At 43.2% G+C, this 23,475-nt stretch overlaps 1 protein-coding gene across 1 annotated transcript; it reads right to left on the reverse strand.

The window, feature by feature from the left end:
• Positions 1 to 577: 577 nt before the first annotated feature.
• Positions 578 to 7,316, reverse strand: msantd2 (Myb/SANT DNA binding domain containing 2). Its single transcript, XM_079283115.1, has 4 exons — positions 6,867 to 7,316; positions 3,935 to 4,190; positions 3,764 to 3,827; positions 578 to 2,435 (listed from the first exon to the last, which is right to left on the reverse strand). Exons 1-4 carry the CDS (start codon positions 7,296 to 7,298, stop codon positions 1,514 to 1,516), a joined length of 1,674 nt encoding a protein of 557 aa, XP_079139241.1. The 5' UTR covers positions 7,299 to 7,316; the 3' UTR covers positions 578 to 1,513.
• Between the last annotated feature and the right edge of the window lie 16,159 nt (positions 7,317 to 23,475).

Raw genomic sequence — 23,475 nt, forward strand, 5'->3', positions numbered from 1 at the left:
TGCATCCAATCCAGCGAGTCGCTGACCGGTGAATCTAAATGTAATTGTGAGTGAGATTCACACGTCTAACACACACCGGCTTAACATCAGGGAGTTCTCTCCTCTAGCTGATACCATGGCACAAACAACACAAGGAGTAAATTAATTATGCCCTGTTCCAGAATATCTCACTCTGAATACCACCGAGCTAGTCAGGCATGTGAATGTGCACGAGCGCTATGAAAGACCACGCAACAAAGACAGTGAGGAGGCCGAGCACACAGCAGCAGCTGGTACAGTGTGCTGTGATGACGTTTCATTGAATCTTCACAGAGCTCAGCATCAGAAAACCCCTCCGATACAGCTGAACATGTGGGGGGGTATCGGCCGGTACGGGAGCCTGTGCACCGGTCAGGTGTCACGTTATCATACCAACCATCATGACAAAAACATTTTACTACTGTAACCCTACTATTATCGCGGCTGCACTTTAACAATTTATTTAAAGAATTGTTATTTATTTCTAGATGTATTTATTGAAATGGTTTTTCAGTACAGTGTCTTTCCTTCTCGGTATGTATTTGTTCATGTTATAGAAAAGGATTAACGTGAGCCAGCCATACATCAATGAGCATCATATCACATCCGTGAAACATAATCATATATGCATCTTTTTCTTTGCAAAGCACTGGTATCGGCTCGATACTCTGTATTGGTTGATACGCAAGTTCAGGTATCAGAACATCTCTACAGATAATGAATGATGAGCAGCGTGAGAAAGGTTTCCAATACTCTGCATTATTTACAGCGCCGTCGGCACACGTGGCCTTATATTTACCGGCTGCACAGAGCCGCTGTGACAGGTCGGCATCAGGCGCACGTGTGGTTTACTGTGCTGAATTGAAATGGAGAGGAAACCACGCCCAACCGGCAGTTGTGTTAGTGCACCCAGCGTTCCCAGGTATCCGCATTGGTCGACACCACCCGATCTGCATGGAAGCATCCCCAGCTGCAGCCGGTAACACGTGCAAAAACATAAGGCATAAACCAGCACGCTACTCTTCCATGCTTTTCTGAGTTCAGGTCCGCAGCTCAACAGTCACAGTAAAGGCAGACCGTGGTCCCCTCGCTGCCTTGTTCGCTACATCCTACTGAGGTAGACGGATGCATGCTGCAGTAGTCACCTAGCCAACCCCACGCTCCCTGATGAGGCAATACTTATCTACACTAAACGAGCAGCAGAAACCTTTCTAGTGCACTTAAGCCTTAAATAATAAGTACATCCTTCTTGGATGTTGCAGCTCTCTAATACTTAAGTTAGCGTTCCCGCATCTCTGCACAATAAATCCGCTTTATCGTCACTCTTTAGACTTAATGAGGGTCTGATGAGAAATCAGTTCAATAGGCTGCAAAAGACTCCTGCACACATCCATGCGTGGAAACAGACAGAATCACCTTCCATGTTGCCTCGCTGGCTGGAATGCTTTGCTAATCGTATCTTTAGTCGATACAACGAGCGAAACGCAGAGTGTTGCTACGACGTTTCTTTGCTGTTGTATTTCAAGGGACAGCCGACGGCCGTCTCCAGGCACTCCAGCAGGGAGCCGGCCGAGAGGAAGTCCAGCTCCACCTCGATGAATTTGATGTAAATGGCAAAACGCTGCGACGAGTCCTCGGCCCCGTCCCCGCTCTGATTGGCGACGCCGCCGCGGCAGTTCTCCTGCAGGAAACGCGTCACGCCGGAGGGTTCGCTGTGGGCGTAGTGTTTGCCGGAGCCCTGGAAGTGCTGGAAGAGACTCTGCTGTATGGTCCTCTCCTCCGCTATGCCCAGGTAGCAGTAAGTGACTTCACCCCTAGTCCTGTCCCACCTCTCTGGACCTTCTACGTCGGCCTGACTCTGCGCTCCGTTCTCCGGCTCGCGCCGAGGCGAGCTGCGGCCTTCGCCGTCGCCCCAGGGAAAGGCGTGAGTGGCGTCGTGAAAGGGCGACGCCGCCTCGTAGCCGATGGCGTATAGTCCGTACGCCTTGGGGATGTCCCCAGGAAGGAGGTAGTGGGATGTGCTCTTGCCGCAGCCCGCCGCCCTGGACTGGGAAACAGGGATCCAGTCCACCTCCATGTGCAGCTCCAGGCAGCGCGCCTCGCTGATGGTGATGTCCAGGAACTTGTAGTAGACGTTCTTCCAGTTCATCTTCTGGACCCTGGTCATGACGACGCGGCCCTCGGGCTTCTCTGGGTTGAAGTACTCGCGGAGCCTCTTGCCCAGCGGCACCTGCGAGCTGATTTCGGCATAGTGGTACCGCACGTCCTCACGCCAGCGCGTGTTGTAGCCCACGCCGAAGATGGCCAGCTTGTTGGACAGGTGCAGCCGAGAAAACTCCGTCCATGTCTGGAAGTGCTCCCATTTCAGCTGCACCGACTCCAGGATGCGCATCACAGTCTGCATCGTCTCCCTTTTCCTGCAGAGAACCCAGGATACAGAATTATGACGCAGCAATAAATCACTATTACCTTTGTGAAAAGTCATAAAGAAGCCGAGAGCAGTCAGACTAAATAAGTAGCACCTTGTTAGCCTCTATGAACTATTCAACGGCCTTTGACACAGTAAATAGTGGTGAAAGTACAAATGCACCACAACAGAAGGTGTAGATTCCTGAAAGCCCTCATGAGTAGGGTTTAAAAAGCTCTGGGGTGACTTCTAGAGGCCCAATACATGACTTATAATGCCTTATGATCTGCTTATAGCACTGTATATGTATAGTAATAAGCACTCATACATATTCATAATGCTTTATTACAGTAGTCTCAACACATAATAAAGGATTTTATAACAAATTATGAGGTCAAGTATCATAATATTTCATAATTGTTGGTCACTTACTGACAATGTATTTTTGCAAGGATATAGAATTCCCATAGTTGTATCACATTAGTATCTTTTCACAGCACATTATAATCACTGTTATGAAGCAGTATAATGTGATTGTAAGTTATTGTATGGAACATATTCTCACCACAGGTTTCCTCTCATGCGCCTGTCGACCTACTGGTGTGACTGGGTTTGCTCTATTAAGTCAAGTACGAATGACTTTTACAATGTGTTCAGTGTTGTTCTTGCATAGATGTAATGTAACTGACCACTTAGAGTAACTAAGTATGACATCATAATGCTTTATAACGGTGATTAGAATACATGATGTACATGATGGGGTGCTCGAGTCCCCTCACTCTCTCCAGTCTAAATGTGTTATATATGTCTAATAAAGGGCCCAAACATGAGCTTTAGAAAAAAACTCTATAGATTATAATGTATTACAACTATGAGAATGATAATAAGGTAGTAATGGTAGTAAGTGACCAGCAATTACGAAGTATTATAATACTTGACCGTATGAGTGTTAAGATTATTGTTATGAAGCATTATGAATACGTGTGAGTGCTTACAACAATAATCATAGAGCGCTATGAGCAGATTATAATGCATTAGAGACAGGAGATAGCTTCTGTGACTCCACATGGGACAGATCTGAAAATGACTCAAATCCAACTCATTTCATGTATGAATATCTTTAAGCTGAGTTTATCTTTCTTCTGTTGTATGTTTATGGACTCAAATCATCCTCGTCTGTAACGAACCAGCTTTGAGATAGCAGGTCCTGACCTGAGAACGAAGTGGGACACATCCCATCCAGAGGAATGTCAGACACATTACAGAGTTTGACATGATTCACAACTTACAGCTCATAGCTTTGTATCAGACATGTTCACTTTGTTATAGTTCACTTACTGGATCTGTTCTGACAGCTCGATTTGAATCTGCAGAGCTCGGTTTTTAGGCCCCTGGATTTCTTCTAGAGAGAAAAGCATACACACACACACACACACACACACACAAGCTTAAACTCAATATTTCCGTGTCTTTCATTGCTAGCTGCCCACTCCTTGCTAACACACTCACCAGTCTCCATGTCCCCCTCCTGGAAGGCCGAGTCCAGCACCTGGTTGCACCAGTCCTCCTGGGAGAAGTCTTCCAGGGTGCTGCTGTCAGACTCCATCTCCTGATACAGCCCGCTGCTGTTGATCAGCACCGGGGCACAGCTCTGGGAGTCCCAGCCTCCCTGGCCGAACACCTTCTCCAGCTGCTCTATGGTGTAGCTGCTCTTCCTTTTGCCGATGCCGTGCTCCTTCACGCGGCTGTAGCAGCGCCGCAGCGTCTGTATGTGGTGGTGGGATGAATAGAGGATTCGCTCAGCTGTTTGTTGGGACAGTTCTAGAAAATGACTCTTCTTCTCTCTTGATTTATTACCTCAGTAAACATTGTAAACATGAGTTTATGTATCAATCTCTAGTTTCAAGTCTTCTTCAATACAGCATGATGTTCATTTAGTACATTATGGTCCATTTAGAGTCACACAGACCATAAAGCAGGGGATGCTTTAGGGCGGGGCTTACTGTGATTGACAGGTCTCTGCCACTCCTACAGACTATGTTCTCTCCACAATCAATAGAAGTGTTTCCATTAGATTTTGGATTTACAGCAGAAAATAATCTGTGTGGCAAACAAATGTTTATATTTGCACGTATTTGTCATCAAGATAATCACCACATATGAACACCACTTTTATGATTTTTAAAGCATGATTACAGTCAGCAGAAGTAAAAAGCTAACGTTAGGCTCTAAGGAACTCCACCACAGTCACATGACTTCATGTCTTCAGCACTAAGCTAAAGGAGGACTAGAGTATAGTGAGGACACTACATTCACCAGAGGGGTATTTAGTGATGAAGATTAAAGCTTCTTTTAACGACAGACCCGTTTCAGACCTCTAACCACAAACACATTGACTCTGAGATGATGGAACCCAAAGTGTAAAAATGCTGACTCATGTCCTGGGTTTTAGGACTCATTCCTGCAGCGCTCTGAACTGTTTCATATTTTCAGCACTTCTTGCAAGCAGGAAGTTATTTAGAAACATCGCAAGGACGAGGTAATGTCAAATGTTATGACATCACCTTAACCTTAACAAAGCTCAATAAAAGGTTCAGAAAACAAGGACTGACGTCATCAATTCCCAACAGACACATTATTAGGTATGACAATGGTCTGCTTGTAAAAATAACTTGAGATGAGTAAACTGTGCTGGTTTGAAATTTGCCTTGATGAACTAATTCCACACAATATACAACAAATAAAAACATCATATACTTTACATAAGATATGCAAAATACCATGAGAATAAAAGACAAGTTAAAGCAACAGAAGTCAACTGACCTAAACATGGTAAAATATGAAAAATACCATAAAGACAATCATAAAGTAAAAAGACGAAATGTACCACGAGGTGCCAGTTTACCATTCAAGCGTCAAATAGCCTCAAGAAATACACTTGTGTTAAACTGCTTGGATTTCAAAGTGAGTTGTCTGATCCTGTCCTCAAACAGAGGAGCTGTTGGGTGACATCCATCTCCAGGGTTCACAGCCTTCAGGAGAAGCAGAGCAGGGAGCGGCCTGTGATCTCACATGTCTGAACTCTCGACTGTATTTGTACCAAACCAACATGTGACAGATAAACATACTCTCAACAAGAGATGTGTAGAACCAGAGCATAGTCTTCATAGCTCAAACATCACTCAGCACAGAGGACACCTACAGCTACTGTATCAGGATCAGCTGGAATCAGGTTAGCATCACTTAGCAGTCAAGTGTGAACAACAGTTACTTGACTTAGACAGGTTTGAACACGATGGTGTGTCCACAGATGTGTCACAGCTGCAGTGTCACCTTGAAAGGAGAGCAATGGTTCAGGACCTGCTGTCTGGAGCAGCAGCTCCTCACTGTAGAATGAAGCGTGGCGTCTGGGCTCAGTATATGTGGCTTCAGATGAGAAAACCTGATCTCCTGCAGGACAGAATGATCCTTTTGTGACCTCGAATTTTTGCCAACCTGTTGGAATTCAAATTTTGAAATTTAAAGGGTCAGTGTGTAAATTTTGGCATCTAGGGGTTTGTGGCAGGTTGCAACCAACGTAACCCCTCAGCTCAGCCCTCCTGTCCAGGTATGTAGAGAACTACGGTGGCCTTCAGGTAGGAGAGTTCTCTTTTCAGGATTTTAGTACAACTAGGGACTACTCTTATCAATACTTGGTTCTTCTGCTAAATCATTGTTTTCAAAATGTTTATATAATTTTTTAAAACAAATGAATTCAGAACAGTATTCAAAGTTATTTATAATTTAGATATATCTAAATATTGTTTCGACAGTTATGTTTACAACATCAAAGTCACTATAAAGTCATTAATATCTGACTGGAAACAAATCTACAATGTCAACAAAATAAATTCAATTGCTGAGAGAAGTTTATGAGGAATAAAGAACACGGACATTAGACAGTATCAGTCATTCCTCTTATCTTCTGTCCTCCTATCCTCTGTCCTCCTACCATCTGTCCTCCTATCGTAACGTAATGATCGTTTTGTTGCTGCTCATTTTTGTCCACCTTGGTATTCAAATTTTGATATTTAAAATACAGTGATGCTGAAAAGGAAAAGACACAAGGCAATGGTGGCAGAATGAATGGACAAGTGATATTAATATGGAATATGCACACAACATATGGGTGTTCCTTCTGATGACAGGTGATCTTGATCTGTTACAGGGAAGGTGCCACTGTGAATGAGTGAATAAATAAAAGCTTGATTGAAGTCCTGATTTCACCCTGATAGAGCAATGTGGTTGTAAATAAAAATAACGTCAAAGATGATTTTATGTCATAGTTTACATGTTAGTGTGCTGTGTACTTAAAGCACGTCATGACATTATGTCAGGTGAACAACCAGTGACGGTCCTGTCTGAGGATGGAGGATGGAGGGTGGACAGCCTCCTCATTTACCTTCATCCTCTCCCTGCACTGGGATGGGGTCCTCTCGTATCCTAGCTCCGACAGGGCTCTGGACACCCGCTCGTACATGGCGGGCCCGGGGGCCTTACCGGAGAACACGGTGCCCGCGACCTCCAGCTGCTGCATCCGCGCCTCCGTCAGCCTCTCATTGCCCCACACCGCGATGAGGGCGTTTGTCTCGGACGGGGTCCACGACATTCCCCGGCAAGCCGTGAAGCTGTTGGAGGAGGATGAGGCCGCCGTCCGGCCCGCGGTCCCCGAGCACACGTTCAGAGGCGAGAAGCGGTTAGGCGTCGAAGGGTTGGAGTGGTATTGATTACTGTCACTCAAATCCTCCGACTCGGGGGATGGCACCTCGGTTTTCGGTATCTTTAACGGCGTCGATATCTCTGGAGAATGCTCTGCTGTACTGGACGCCGCCATGTTGCCTCTGTTGCTAAGGGGAGGGGGAGGGAGGGTGACGTTCGGGGCTGTACACTGGGAGGCATGGAGGAAAACACGGGGTGGATCATTGGGGGGAGTCGCAGAGGAGGATCCTGGAAGACTTTGAGTTTCAGGTAAACAAACAAATAAACAAGCAAACAACCGACGTCTCTCGTCTCGAGCAAGTCATCTTCGCGCCCTAACCATGACACCGTGACGGGGCGTGGTTATGAATGCATGACCGCATCAGATAATGTCTCTCCTCCGCCTCCTTTAAAAAATATAATAAAAGATTAAATAATCAAAATGAAATAAAAGCTTGCTCCAGATATGAGCCCCCTTTTGACTCGAAAATAATGAAACATTAAAGTGTGGTTTACATTTTGTAATACCTTGTCATTTGCAAGTGCCTTCATCATTTCATGTGTTGATTGTGAAAAGAAACGCTATTTCTTAGTGCTTAGTGGTGCAAAACATATTGTAGCAAAAAAATCCTGTTACAGATATGAGCCCCATATCGAAATTAGCATCTTAGCATTAGCGTGAAAGTGAAAGTGTTTTTCTGAACAATAAATACATTGACTTTTGATACTTGCTATTTTTTTCTTATAATATTTGAATACTTCTGAAGAAAGAAGAGAAGAAACCATTTTTATTGTCAAATACATTTTACACATACACGAAATTTGACTACTGCATTTGACCCATCCCTGTATATATTCTTTGACCACTGTGTGTTATTAATAACGTTAAGTAAGCCATGACAGTATAGGCCCAGTATACTCAATAGTGAGAAGTCAAGAAAGCAGTAACGTCAGCATGCAATATGGTAACACACTTACAGTAATTATTATGTTCACCATCTTAGTTTAGCATGTTAGCATGCTAATGCTCAGTTAGGATGATGAGAATGACATTTTGTAGGCAGGAAACATACAGGATATTTCAATATATTTATGGTCCACGTTGGAGAATTTGGGAACTTTGTGTTATTTGTTTTGAATAATGCCAATTGACAAAAAAAAGTAGAATCTGTAACACTCACAGTGATGTCCCTGCCATCCCTGGGCACTGAATGAGACCTTTTATTGGCTTTTGAGTGTATAATTGGTAATTTGATGGCCCGAGTGATGGACTGTGTCATTGTTTACTTCATGTTTTCCATGACAATATGTGATTGGCTTCCCTCGGGGACTACAAGTCATTCCAGCCTGCTCTGCCATCTGTCCAGTGTTTGGCAGTGTGTGTGTGTGTGTGTGTGTGTGTGTGTGTGTGGTCAGTGAGGTCCTAACCTGGCCAAAGGGACAGTCTAGGATTCTTTTTGGATGAGGTCCACACACTAGCTGTCCAATACAGGTCAAAGACAGGAAACAGTGGACCGTCTAACCTTTACATGTCAAAGCTGCAGCTGTCAATGAGTTGTCATGTCTGCTGTCAGGACGAGATGATATGTGCCTGAAGTATCTCTTCCCATTTACGACTGATTGCTGTTGAAGTTAATACACTTTCTGGAAGTGCGGCGCATGTTTGGTTCGCAATGATGATTCTGGGGATATTCTATACATTTCTTATTGCCAATGTCAAAGTCTGCTGAAAAGACCAAAACCAGACAATGAATGAATGTATTGTGTGTGTTTTCAAATATATCTTCTGCCTCTGTGCCATAGAGCTCCAATGTCAATAAGCCCCACTGTTGCACTGTTTGACACGTTTGTTCATCAACACACACACTGTAGTTTATTTTCAGTCAATCCACATACACTGTCCGACTGCCCCAAATACTGACCAGAATGTGTATTAATGCGCAGCTGAAAGTAGTGCCCTACAAATGTGCTACTTAGTGCTTTCTAAGTAATGTTCAGCTGTGTCTTTTTAACTAACACACTAGCAGTATGATTATCTGGATGGGAATGTTGATCTGTGTGGTGGTCGGCCGTCCACCTTCATTCAGAAATATCTATAGGCACGGATGTACAGATGTGATTACATGCAACAATAACACGACCGTATATATCTGTCTCTATCTGCACACAAATAGTTTGTAGATATATCAGCATAATTACATTATTAATAACAAATAATCTTAATTCAATTAAATTCAATTTATTTTTGTATAGCCCAAAATCACAAATTACAAATTTGCCTCAGAGGGCTTTACAATCTGTACACATACGACATCCTCTGTCCCGGAACCCTCACATCAGAACAGGAAAAACTCCCCCCAAAAAACCCTTTAACGGGAGAAAAGAGGGAGAGACCTTAGGGAGAGCAACAGAGGAGGATCCTCTATCAGGATGGACAGAAGTGTGATAGATGTCATGTGTACAGAATGGACAGCATAACAGAGTTATAACACATTCAATGCATATCACAGAGCCACAGCAGGAGGCAAGACCAGGTATAACCAGGATCCACAGAAACCTGCGAGGAGAGAAAGCACAGAGACTCCGGTGAAGAAGCAAAGTTAGTAATGTGCATTAATGGTATCGGTAATATAAAATAGTAATGTGAGTAATAATAAAAATGTAATTAGCAGTGGGAGTCAGCAGGGCCATGGCCGGAGGAAGGACCGGGGTCCAGATATAACCAGGATCCATGAGAACCTGTGAGGAGAGAAAGCACAAAGACTCTGGGGAAGAAGCAAAGTTAGTAATGTGCATTAATGGGACATTAATTCACACAGAAGGAGAGAGAGCAGAGGAGAGAGGAGCTCAGGCCAACAGCAGTATATCTCGGGGCTGGTCCAAGGCAAACCTGACTCAGCCCTAACTATAAACCTGAGCCAGCCCTAACTATAAACCCGAGTGAGCCCTAACTATGAACCCAAGTCAGCCCTAACTATAAACTTGAGGCAGCCCTAACTATAAACCTGAGCCAGCCCTAACTATAAACCTGAGCCAGCCCTAACTATAAACTTGAGTCAGCCCTAACTATGAACCTGATCCAGCCCTAACTATAAACCTGAGTCAGCCCTAACTATAAACCTGAGTCAACCCTAACTATAAACCTGAGTCAGCCCTAACTATGAACCTGAGTCAGCCCTAACTATAAACCTGAGCCAGTCCTAACTATAAACCTGAGTCAGCCCTAACTATAAACCTGAGCCAGTCCTAACTATAAACCTGAGTCAACCCTAACTATAAACCTGAGTCAACCCTAACTATAAACCTGAGTCAGCCCTAACTATGAACCTGAGCCAGCCCTGACTATAAACCTGAGCCAGCCCTGACTATAAACCTGAGTCAGCCCTAACTATGAACCTGAGTCAGCCCTAACTATAAACCTGAGCCAGTCCTAACTATAAACCTGAGTCAACCCTAACTATAAACCTGAGTCAGCCCTAACTATGAACCTGAGCCAGCCCTGACTATAAACCTGAGCCAGCCCTGACTATAAACCTGAGTCAGCCCTAACTATGAACCTGAGTCAGCCCTAACTATGAACCTGAGCCAGCCCTGACTATAAACCTGAGTCAGCCCTGACTATAAACCTGAGTCAGCCCTGACTATAAACCTGAGCCAGCCCTGACTATAAACCTGAGTCAGCCCTAACTATGAACCTGAGTCAGCCCTAACTATGAACCTGAGCCAGCCCGAACTATAAACCTGAGTCAGCCCTAACTATAAACCTGAGTCAGCCCTAACTATAAACCTGAGCCAGCCCTAACTATAAACCCGAGTCAGCACTTATTATAAACCCAAGCCAGCCCTAACTATAAACCCGAGTCAGCCCTGACTATAAACCTGAGCCAGCCCTGACTATAAACCTGAGCCAGCCCTGACTATAAACCTGAGTCAGCCCTAACTATGAACCTGAGTCAGCCCTGACTATAAACCTGAGCCAGCCCTAACTATAAACCTGAGTCAGCCCGCACTATAAACCTGAGTCAGCCCTAACTATAAACCTGAGTCAGCCCTGACTATAAACCTGAGCCAGCCCTAACTATAAACCTGAGTCAGCCCTAACTATAAACCTGAGCCAGCCCTAACTATAAACCTGAGTCAGCCCTAACTATAAACCTGAGCCAGCCCTAACTATAAACCTGAGTCAGCCCTAACTATAAACCTGAGCCAGCCCGCACTATAAACCTGAGTCAGCCCTAACTATAAACCTGAGTCAGCCCTGACTATAAACCTGAGCCAGCCCTAACTATAAACCTGAGTCAGCCCTAACTATAAACCTGAGCCAGCCCTGACTATAAACCCGAGTCAGCACTTATTATAAACCCAAGCCAGCCCTAACTATAAACCTGAGTCAGCCCTAACTATAAACCTGAGTCAGCCCTAACTATAAACCTGAGTCAGCCCTGACTATAAACCTGAGCCAGCCCTGACTATAAACCTGAGCCAGCCCTGACTATAAACCTGAGTCAGCCCTAACTATGAACCTGAGTCAGCCCTAACTATAAACCTGAGTCAGCCCTAACTATAAACCTGAGTCAGCCCTAACTATAAACCTGAGCCAGCCCTGACTATAAACCCGAGTCAGCACTTATTATAAACCCAAGCCAGCCCTAACTATAAACCTGAGTCAGCCCTAACTATAAACCTGAGCCAGCCCGCACTATAAACCTGAGTCAGCCCGCACTATAAACCTGAGCCAGCCCTGACTATAAACCTGAGCCAGCCCTGACTATAAACCTGAGTCAGCCCTAACTATGAACCTGAGCCAGCCCTGACAATAAACCTGAGCCAGCCCTGACTATAAACCTGAGTCAGCCCTAACTATGAACCTGAGTCAGCCCTAACTATAAACCTGAGTCAGCCCTAACTATGAACCTGAGTCAGCCCTAACTATGAACCTGAGTCAGCCCTAACTATGAACCTGAGCCAGCCCGCACTATAAACCTGAGTCAGCCCCAACTATAAGTGTCATTAAAACGGAATGTTTTAAGACTACTCTGAAATGTGGTGAGTGTGTCTGCCCCCCGGACTGAAACGGGAAGCTGGTTCCACAAAAGAGGAATTTAGGGAGCGCAGCTCTCTAGTAGGATAGTATGGTACTATAAGCTCCTTAAGATATGAGGGTGCCTGACCAATTAGGGATTTGTAGGTGAGGAGAAGGATTTTAAATTATATTCGTGATTTTACAGGAGCCAGTGCAGAGAAGCTAATACAGGAGTAATATCTGATAAATCTGATAAATAGGACTTAAACCAGTTTAGTGCGGTTCCTTTGATCCCAATATAATGTTGTAGTCTCTGCAGCAGGACGTAATGGTCAATGGTGTCTGACGCAGCACTAAGGTCTGACAAGACATGAACAGAGACAAGTCCTTTGTCTGATGCAAGTAGAAGGTCATTAGTAATTTTTTCCAGAGCTGGGATCCGGTAAAAATGCTGTGATGCTTTCTAAATCCTGACTGAAAATCCTCAAATAAACTATTGTTTTAATTATATCTTGACATTTAAACTGAATGTGACTGCAGCCAAAATACCTGTTCTAATTATTCATCGCATCATAAAACTATGCACACCACAAATCAAATGAAAGTTTGACTGACAACTTTAATATTTCTTGTCTTAATGACCAAAGGACCCAGAGAAACTGTGCACTGCTTACATTTTGTCTGATCACTTTTTTTATTGTCACTCTCCTGTCAAGTCATGTTTCTGAGCTGTGAAAAATAATTTAATTTCTTCCAAAGGCTGCATGCACAATTACCTCTTTCATATGGCTTATGGGTCTGCCATTACTCAATGCTTATATGAGCTGAGATCTCAATGAGAAATGCTGATCGTGTTATCAAAGTGGGCCTTACCTGGATTTGCCACTGGCACATTCCAAATCAGTAAGGTCAAGTCTTCTGTGGCCTCATTTGTGTTTTAATGTTCCTGAAAGCACAACCGAACAAAATGGTGACGATCTGTTAATCTATGTGCCATCAAGAGACGGCCAGTATGTTCTGGGGACATGCATGGACATAACTTAAAGGTAATGAGATGGGACTTTATTTGCACATGTTCAGGACACTGGTTTCACCTTTCAGTACCACTAGCTCTACTGACGCCTCTTGAATTTGAAGGTGTTCTTGGTAATTAGAGGATGGTTTTAATCCTGTGCTCATCATCAGAGGGATGGACTGCTTTTTGCTAAGACTGAATTTGACAGAGCTGGAGTTTGGATATTGGTGCAAATTCTACAAATAATCATTTTTTGTTGATATACTTAATAGCTTTTGTGTTGCTGCTCGACCTAAAATGTTGAGATTTTTCATCCAGGTTTTAGGTAGAGAAGCTTTAGGTCACTAGAACTAAGATTTTTGAAAATGCCTTCTGAAGGTGACGATTTTCAAAAACTTGTTTGGGAAACAATGACATCTGTCATCTCCTCTATTTGTGCATGTCTATTTTTGCTTTGTGTAATGAGCATGTTCCAGAAACAAGAACTAACCATTCTGTTAACATAGGTCACATAGGACCAACAGAGGGGTCCGCTGTGCCGAATGTCTTTTTGTCCCCCTCAGTGTCCGCCAGAAACGTCGATTTTGAATCAAAACAAACTCACTGCGTATGCTCAGATTCTTCTTCTCTGGTATTTGACTTATCATTGATGAGCCTTTATCGCGCCATTTTATAAAGATATTTTGTAAAACAAAGGTTGTGTGGACAGATTTTCATTTTTAACAGAGGGGAAAATGATCCCTATAGACAGGGCCATGACTTATACAGAGCGACCGCGGCTAAGTGGAGAGCAGGGCCGTCCTTCAATCAGAGGATCGACAGTTCGACCCCGGCTCTGGCTCAGCTAGTCGATGTGTCCTTGAGCAAGACACCGACATTGCTCCCGTAGCTGTGCCTATGGTGTAGAAAAGTGAATTGTAAGTTGCTTTGGATAAAAGCGTCTGCTAAATGACTGTAATGTAATGAATATCTGAAGGATGTTTTTCACTGTCTGCAATGTCACATTTGAAATTGTGCTTTTAGTCATCGGTGCAATGTCACTGACCTGATAGAGCTGGCTACCATTGTCATTAAATAACTTTGCCATTGGCTTGCAGATGAAACAAATCGTCTAAAATGTTCTTATTCATAAATCTGAATCTGAAGGCTTATATTAGAGGAGGTCTAAAAATCAACCTTTGTGTTGTTGAAGGCTGCAGGATTAATTTGCCCCTTCAGTCGGGTGATGGATTTACTTCTGTCTCCATGCTCATCTTTGATCGGGCCACATCTGTTACCCACGAGCCTCAGTATTAATGACAGTGCCAGGAATGCCCTGGAGTGTTTTCATTTGAGCGTATCTGAGTGAAGTCCGACTTATTATGGCTGCAAACTCATTACACATGTATGAAGTGACACGATGATTATGAAGTTAAAGCGCGGCCTGTCAGCTTACATTTTGGTCATGTGATCAGGTAAACACCTGCAGGTCTTTTTTTTTGTTTAGCTCAAAGTGGTAAAAGTCATGTGAGAGAGATTAAAATAATATTTGATGCAGTAGGCTATACTCTCGCTCAATGAAATGAAGCAACATGAAATACTGAGTGTGTGTGACTAAATTATTCACAGTTCTCAGACTGTGTCTCCTGCTTTCAAATGGTTGTGTCGGACACACTGATTCCATGATGGATCCTGAAATATGCTTCAGAAAGGATTTGCTTCATTGTTAGTAAAGTGGATAAACTGCACACTTTGATTTATTGATTTACTGATCAATTGATGGATCCATTCAACTACACCTACCAACATCATCTGTAAGCTCCCTTGGCCTTGCAGCCCAGCGTGCTCATGTATCATCATATTGAATATTAATTCCGCATTTACATGGTGCTAAAAGCAGTAAAAATATCATTAATTATGCATTAAAATAAAGTCATATTCCCCACAGTTTTTCATGAAGTCTTTGAGAATGAGCCATCAGTTTCAGAGAAGGCTTTTCACATCTTCCATCAATTTCAGTTCCATCTCATTCCCATCATCACAGCGCTGCTCCTGGATCATTACCAGATAGGTGTGAAATGACCATGACGCGGGCTGCTTCCTTAATACTGATTGCGGGTGACATGTCGTCTTGAGCACACCAGGCTGAAAAAGAGCAGTCATGGTGGAAATCATGTCTCTGTCCCCTGCATTTTAACTGCAACAGACCAGGAAATCACCCAGCGATTTCAAGAAGGACTGAGAATTCATCTTAAAGAAAAGAAAGAAAGCAGTTGAGTACTTTGTGTTTTTGAACTATACTCTTTTGGTGAAACGTGTTACTTCTGCCATACTTCATAAAAGTCGAAGAGAGTTCTTTTTTACATACCTCAAATGTATCGAAGGATTTATCTAAATGCTGTAGTTTCTATTCTCAGTCCTGTTATCTTTAGCAGGTGTACAGATGCAGGATGTAGGATGTGAGCGGCACATGTCTTGGATTTCTCTGTTAACTTGTACATTACTACGGTTTCAAGTTTCCACACGCAGTGAAGGGCTGACCAGTTTGAGCGTCAATGCAAGTGTGCAAGTCCACCAAAATCTTTTTCTGTTCTTTGTTTTAGTCTTGTGTACTTTCACGTCACTTGCTAGACGTCTCAGAAGTCTGGCACGGAGTCTCCTGCGTTCTATCGCTAAAACACTGAATGAATGCGTTCGCCTCAACTCTGGAATTTTTCAATGGAGAGTTCGGTTGGATGTCCTCAAACAAAAGAACCCTAAAAAGAACCCGCTGACCCTCCTGATGCTGAAACTCAAACACCTCTCTGATCCAAGACACCCCAATCAGCATTTAGCTCTTTAACTTCCTCCAGCTGGGTCCTTGCACCCCCCCCCCCCCCAAGTGGATTCCCCTACCCTGAGCTAACCTCCCCCGAGCGACAAGGGGGCCCAGGTGCCATCACTGAACGAGACGTCGGGGTAATTTGGCTCGGCGCGCCCAAACACACACACCCTCCGTACATCAGGGGACTCTGGACATTAAACACTGTCTCATTAGGTTTGTTTGGAAGACACTGGAGACCTAATGAGAGGCGATGTAATGACCAAAAACATCTGATCTCCACCCGCTCCAAACAAAACATCCAGGTAGGGCCCGGGGTCAGGGCCAAAGTCATGTCAAGCCTCCCTGCCTCTGAAGGAAGCAGGATGGGAGGGTGGGAGGGGGGGAGACGGAGTGAGGGAATCCAAGTTCAAGCACTTACGAAGGACAGTGGGGAGTGACAATGCAGCGTACTTGAGTGGAGAGCTGCCCTTTGTCTTCCGGATGCTTCAGAACTAATCCATCCATACTTTGTTTGGTGGGTCTCATGAGATCTGGGTTTGTGAGTCACTGTTTAACAATAAGCGTCTTGAATTTTCATTAATCAAAGAGTAGCAAAACAAAATCGGAACCACCTCTTTCAAAATCAGCCTCCTCTGCAGATGTCACCTTGTTTGTGAAGCAAATCTCCATGATGGGAGGGAAAAAAAAGAAAACGATGTTGTAACCGGTGCATCTAAAAGTTTGCACGCCACCCAAAATGGCCAGCAGCTGGGAGCCATTACCCAATTAAATCTAAATATCACAGACAGCTTTTTGAATTAGGGGCATTTCTCAGCTCATTAACATCTCATGAATGTTAAAATGAGAGGCAAATAATTGCTGCGTTGATGATATAGTTTGTAGTGTCATTACGGATGGTATTCATAAATCGCAATCAAAATGCGGTACTATTGTTTCAGTGATTAGTGACTTTGTTATTGCAAGGCCGCACATTGTGGTATTTCAAGAGAGAGTTAACATGGCAAACAGATTTCAGAAAGAGCTTTGGTTATGCTCACTCCCAAATCCGCCATTAGGTGTTCCTGCAGCCAGCGATATGAGATGGACTGGACTATGGTTTGCAATCCCCCAAATGACAGTAACTTCAGTAAAAAGACAAAGGAAAACAGTTGACAGAAATGAATGAAGGACTGCTAATGGCCATCGCTGTCTGTTGATCCGCTGTCCGTTTGGAGGGGGGGGGGGGGGGTATTCATGAGGTGTTGGAGAGATGGACTCCATGAGGGATGGTGGTCCCTCTTCACGGTGGAGAGAAGTGCTGAGATCTGCCAGCCACCCACCTCCTCCCTGCTGGACCCCAGGTGTGGAGCAGCTGAACCACCTATAGGCCTCTTGACCCACGGCCTGTCCACAGCTCAATACACCATTAGCCTATGCAGCTGACCTGACCAGTATGGCCACCTCACTGTCTGCTGTCCACGCTGGAAGACGCAATAAATGGTGCCGATGGAGACAAGTTTGCTCTACAAAAAGCCAATGGGATTTTGGATTATTGCAGAAAAAAAGGTCTTTGGTAAATAAACGTTTAAGATACTTCCAAGTTTTGTTCGGCAAGATAATCTTCACAAATGAACACAGCTTTTACGATTATTAAAGCAGTCACCAGAAGTAAAAAGCTAACGTTAGGCTATAAAGTAACTCCACCACGGTCACATGACTTCACGTCTCCACCACTAAGCTAAAGGAGGACTAGGGTTCTAGTGAGGACGCTTAGTCGTCTCATTTAGACGTTATGTAAGACACGTGGTAGCTTAAAAAATGCTTAGAGGGATATTTAATGACATATTTTATATCGTAGAACAAAAACATCAAAATCTCTTCTTCTTGTGTTAACCACAGACCTCATTTCAAGCATCTAACCAAAAAGCCATCGACTTTGAGACGAGGAAACAGTGAGTTTATAAATGCTGACTCATTTCCTGATTGTAGGACTCATTCCTGCAGTTATAGGGGGAAAAGAGTTTCATTTGTGCTCTTCAGATTTATTTACTCCAGTTAATTGCTAGCACAACCATGAGTCTTTAACTCATGGCCGTCTACAAAAACATCTGCATCTACAAAAACAAAACAGAGAGAGGTCTTTATGAATTTGTTCATTAATTAGTTCATTCATGTCCGCTAGTATTGACCATGTTTCATGCTGTCTGGAGACAAAGACAATATAAATATATATCTGTGAAGATGCTTACAGCTAAAACAGCTGATCAGTCATGTGAGTTAAATGTTCGCTTATTCTGCAAAGGTGTTTCCATATCCCATTCAGAGAACCAACTCTTTATCGACAAAGACAAAATACAACTCAAGAGAGTAGGTTTTTGAGGAAGATTTATAGAATTTTGCCATTTCCATACAGCTATTCTAATGCGATTCTTTAAAATGTGCTTAGGACACGTTGATAGAAACACATCTATTGCTGGTCAGTGTGAACTTCGTATCATGGTTTTGGCCATTATTTAGCCCTTGTCTTACAAACATCTGATTGGTTAAGTGGATACCAATAAGTCAAACTATTAGCAGGCTTCAACAGCTCAGAGACTACAGAGAAACTTGCAAAGAAATGCAATCACTGAGTAACAGACATGGCCTTGAATTGGCCTTTGCTGAATAATTGCAGAGATGAGCGAATATTGATATACATGTTCAAAATTCATATTCCCCCCGAGGATTATTTTCAGACACAGCACCAGGTAAAAGAAGTTGTGATGATATCCTGAGCGTTCCGACTGAATCCCTTTTTAATGTGATTGAAATGAAACGTGTTTCATTTTTGACCTTCATCTATCAAGGCCCCTCCTCCCTCCCCCTCCTGCCCAGTACTTCACTGTCAGCACTCCTCATCTGACATGAACTCATGTGAAGTGTGCACCTGGCATGTGAAAATACCAGCACCGCCCTAACTCATCACAGTCATCAACAAATATACAAGCGCTCAGTTGAGCTGGGTTTGGGTCCTGGGAGGATGCTTCTCAGAGGAATGATGAAGATGAGTTTGAATGGTTCTACCCATTCAATATACTTTTTAGGGTCTCTGACTTTTGGTGTCGTGACATTTCCCAGCGAGGTTAAAGGTCGCTGACCAAATGTCAGCAAACAGAGGAGTACAGGCAGATGGCCGACTGTGAAAAAAAATATTGATCTTGTCGATACATCTAATGAGCTCAGATACTAAAGTTTATGCTTTATGTTTATGGGGGAGAATCCATCCAGTATTACAGATGTAGAATTGAAAAGAATAAGGAATTGTTGCTGAAGTGAGTTCTGATTTCATCTGCAATATCTGATGATCAAAAAACTTTCCAGAAATCAATTTAGATACAAAAAACTGCATTTCGTTTCATCATTTATCTGCAGCGACAGAGACTTTACAATTCTTTAGAGGTTATAAATTGATTTCAGCTGAACATGTATGTCACCTTTAATCCCTTTGTTGGGACAAAAAGCCCACGACACAGCAGAAAGAAAAGGGTCAAAACATCAGAACACAGCAACCCCCCAATTTAAGAGAAAGTGGAGATGAATCTGGAATAATAAAGCAGGAAAAGGTATGTGGCTGTCAGTTTATGAGTATGTGTGTGAGTGATGAGCGGTGTGTGTGTGTCTAGTGCGGCGTCCCTGCTGTGAGCCTAATTAAAAGGAACTGGGTGCAGAGGGGCTGCTTTAGCACCCAAGCAAGTCCCTTTATATCCCCGCTTCCCTCCCTCTCTATCCCCTGCCTTTGATTACCGTGGAGCACGAATGCCCCTCAATCTCTGCTGCACATGTGACCTCGGTGGCTGAGAGGAGGAGAGGAGATCAACGGGGAGTGCCTTTATTATGTCGCCTCAGGGATGGAAAAGTCCTGTTTCGCCCAAATGTTTCTCCAGTTGAAATGAAATGTGACATAAATTGACTGAGTAAGTTTAAAGATGTGATTGGTAAGTCAGGTGCGTGACATGTTCATATTTCCCCTCTGCTGTCACATTTCATTCAATCATAAACACATCCAGCTGACTAACCGAAACTCATTCTCCTTCTTTTATTTCTTCTCCTAAAAGTGAGATGTACATTTGCCTCATTGTTTGTACTTGACCCAAAGAGAGCTTGTGGCTACTTTAAGGACCACATGGAAACTTTCTACCTTCGCAGATCTTTTTGTCTCCAAAAGAAAGAACTACTTCAAGACCTGATGAGAATGCGGGAAATTCAGGACAGGGGAATTGGGGGCGCGGTCATTTGATCACAATGGGCGTGGCCTCCTGCATATTACATTCAGTGTCAACCATTGACTCTGAAAACATGTTTATTTCTGGTGTAAATTTGAGTATTTCAGCATGGCAGTCTATGGGAAATTGAAATTCGCTTTTGAAACCAGCCTCAAGCAGCCATTCGAAGAACTGCAGTTTTTGGAACTTCTGCGTTGGTTTAATGTCTCAGCACTGGAGGTTGCAGCTTAGTGTCAGTAGCACTGTACAGTAGCAACGTATCCTCCTACAATGGTTCATATGATATCTTATGAAGAGTTACTCCTCATATTTTGTGCATTTTCTACGAAAGCCAGCAACATGTGTCAATTTCCTCTCGTTCATGGATACGGTCCATAAACCTTCGTCTCCACAGGATACAACTTAGTTAGGTTTCAGCAACAAAAGCACGAACGTTTAGGAAAAGATTCTCGTTTGGGTTCAAATAACCACGGAAGTACCGTAACTATACATTACGCACGTTACGTGACCGGTAGATCAACATTGACCTCCCGTTTCACATGAGGAACGAACAACGGTCTCCTGGCTGAAAGATCGCTGTTGGACTCGTTTGTGGCTTTTGAAATCGTTAAACTTCCTCGTTCATGATTACGTGCTTTACATATAAAATCATTTTGAGGAAGATGTACTAAAACCCAGAAGTGAGTCAGCATTCTTCACCTCGTATCAAAGTCAATGTGTTTTTTGAATGTGTTTTTGGTTAAATGTCTGAAATAAAGTCATGTGTAACAGAATTCTAACATTTGTCTCTTGAAACAGTAACAGTACTCCATCAATTGATCTGTTCCTCTGCCTGTATCTCATCTCATTAAGAATCCGACCATATGGACAAAGAGACAGGACTCACTGACTCTAAGATCATGGACACAAAGACGACACGCCCTCACCTGATATTATCAAGGCAGCAAATGAAAGACAGATTGCAACCTCACATATTTGTTTGTCTGGAGCACACTCTAACTCGCCAATAACAAGCCCTTCCACATGCACAAAAAAGCATGCACTTAAACACACACTGTGTCCAATTTGAGTTTATCCTAGTGTGGAGTAAGGGACTTAATCCCCTGCTGTAATTGCATTCGGGAGGTTTCTGAGAGGTTTGATATACCACTGAAGCCACTTTAGCATCTCAGGTCTCTCCAAGGTCGGAGCTTGACAACATATGTCTCTCAATTCCTTAATCCCTCTATTCCAAAACAAGATGGCTAAAATACATGCATCAGGGATGGTAATTAGTCAGACCCTCAAATACCCCTCTTGATTTGACTTGATTTGAAATGAGCAGCTGAGGAACAATAGCAAAACAAATGACACAAAATGGACTCAAGGAGAGAGAGAGAAAAGGAAAGTAAGAGACAGAAAGAGAATTGTGGAGGGAAATGTGTTCATTTTTCCACTCTGATTTTTAATTAAAGTAGCTTTCAATAAGGTGTAGGGATGAAATTGGAAGAGATCAGGTCTGTCCTTGGCAGGAATTAGAGTCTGTACTGTGATGGGTTCACCCTTCTGTAGCTTTGGCACCAGAGAAAAGGGTGACTTTGACAGGAAGGACTTCCTGCTACTATCACAGTTTACTCTGATGCAGTCATTTGTTTGTAATTCTACTGTTCAGAGTTTGTTATTTTGGTAATTTTGTGTCAGGAAGTGGTGGTAACCATGGGGCCCTGATTCAGGTATTCAGCCTTCCTTGGTCTCCTACAAAATGACGTTCCCATATAATTTAACTGCATTCTCTATTACGTTTCGAGGGAAACATATTTCCTCCCAAAATACGGTTGTCATTTTCATCAATCATGGTTTGGTTTAAAATGACTAAGACATTGAAACCAATACATGATTAAGTCTAGGCAACAAAGTATTTGTTTCAAACAGGACATGAAGTCTCCTGGTGGGAGACTTGGGTTTTTTAAACCTGTCCACCTCCTCCTTGTGTTAGTGTTTACTTCACCCCTACCCGCTTCCTGTAGGTGGCACTTCCCGGAACTATAAATGGGTGCTCAAGTCTTACAATCTGGCGGTTCAATCAGTCACTCACTGCAGTTGTCTATTTGTTTGTTTGCAGGGAGAACTAAAAGGAACATATCCTTGTCCCAGCTGTGCACATGGCTCCCAGCAGTCCTACAATAAATAAATCCAATAACATTGGTAACTTCATCACATTTCAAATACTGTCCGCAACAATTCTTCTATCTCATGTTTCACACACATCTTCCTTATCTCAGTGATTTAACCCTTTACTGCACCTTCCTTTCATCAGAAATGCTTCTTGTTTTCTCATGCTACATTTCTACAGTCTCTTCATTAAGTCCAACGGAACTTGCATCCCTTTTGTTACAGTGTGAGGGACCCCAGATGATGCCAGACCCTGTTCATCCATCACCCCTGTCACGCATCCCTGCACCCCCTCCAACTACTCCACAGCCCATATCCCAGCATGCATATTCACAGGAGCTGGTGTCCCGTCTGAGGGAACCAAAGTGCCCCGCCCCGTGTATCTCTTTCCTTATAGTCAATATTAAAATGGGCTAATAAAGATGGGCAAAGATTCCCCCGTGGTAATGGCTCCCCGGAGACCCCCCGACTAATTAAAGGGCTGCCCCTTCCAATGAACAGTAATCACTCACGGTAGACAAACACATGAGCTTTGTGTGGATGAACAAACGGATAAGAGCATAAAGGGATAACACACACACACACACACACACACACACACACACACACACACACACACACACACACACTGGTATTAGGTCGATACTTCTTTTGTTATAAAAAAGTTCCTTGATGAAGTACCCTGATTATGTGAATTCAAGTTGAAGCCATTATCCTTAATTGGTTTCACCCTTCACATGTAATCACAAAGAGGAAGAAGCAGATGAAGAGGAGGTTGACTTCTAACCCTCCTTTTGATTTCTGGGTCATTTTGACCTCTTTCAAGTTCAAATAATTTATGCAGTTTCTTTTCTTGGAACTGGTTATCATTATTTGATATTGTCAGTCTGTGGTGTTTGAGTTTAAATGTGAGCCTGAAGAGAATATTAAAACTTCTGTGGAGACTTAACTTGACTCAAACTCTTGTCTGGGTGGTTTGTGGAATGTTTTACTGCTGCATGCCATACTATTAAAAAACAGTGGGTCATATTTGATGATTATATATTATTATCATTTTTACTATTATTATTTTCTAGTTAT

The sequence above is a fragment of the Melanostigma gelatinosum genome (assembly GCF_949748355.1).
Source record: "Melanostigma gelatinosum genome assembly, chromosome: 14".
NCBI classification, from domain to species: Eukaryota; Metazoa; Chordata; class Actinopteri; order Perciformes; family Zoarcidae; genus Melanostigma; species Melanostigma gelatinosum.

What these genes read in the sequence shown, in the direction of transcription:
- msantd2 (XM_079283115.1), bottom strand. Translation starts at nt 7,298, where the DNA reads ATGGCGGCGTCCAGTACAGCAGAGCATTCTCCAGAGATATCGACGCCG. An exon ending in GGAGGGGGACATGGAGACTG is followed by an intron (nt 3,828 to 3,934) that starts GTGAGTGTGTTA and finishes TTTTCTCTCTAG; the next exon opens with AAGAAATCCAGGGGCCTAAA. An exon ending in GAGCTGTCAGAACAGATCCA is followed by an intron (nt 2,436 to 3,763) that starts GTAAGTGAACTA and finishes GGTTCTCTGCAG; the next exon opens with GAAAAGGGAGACGATGCAGA.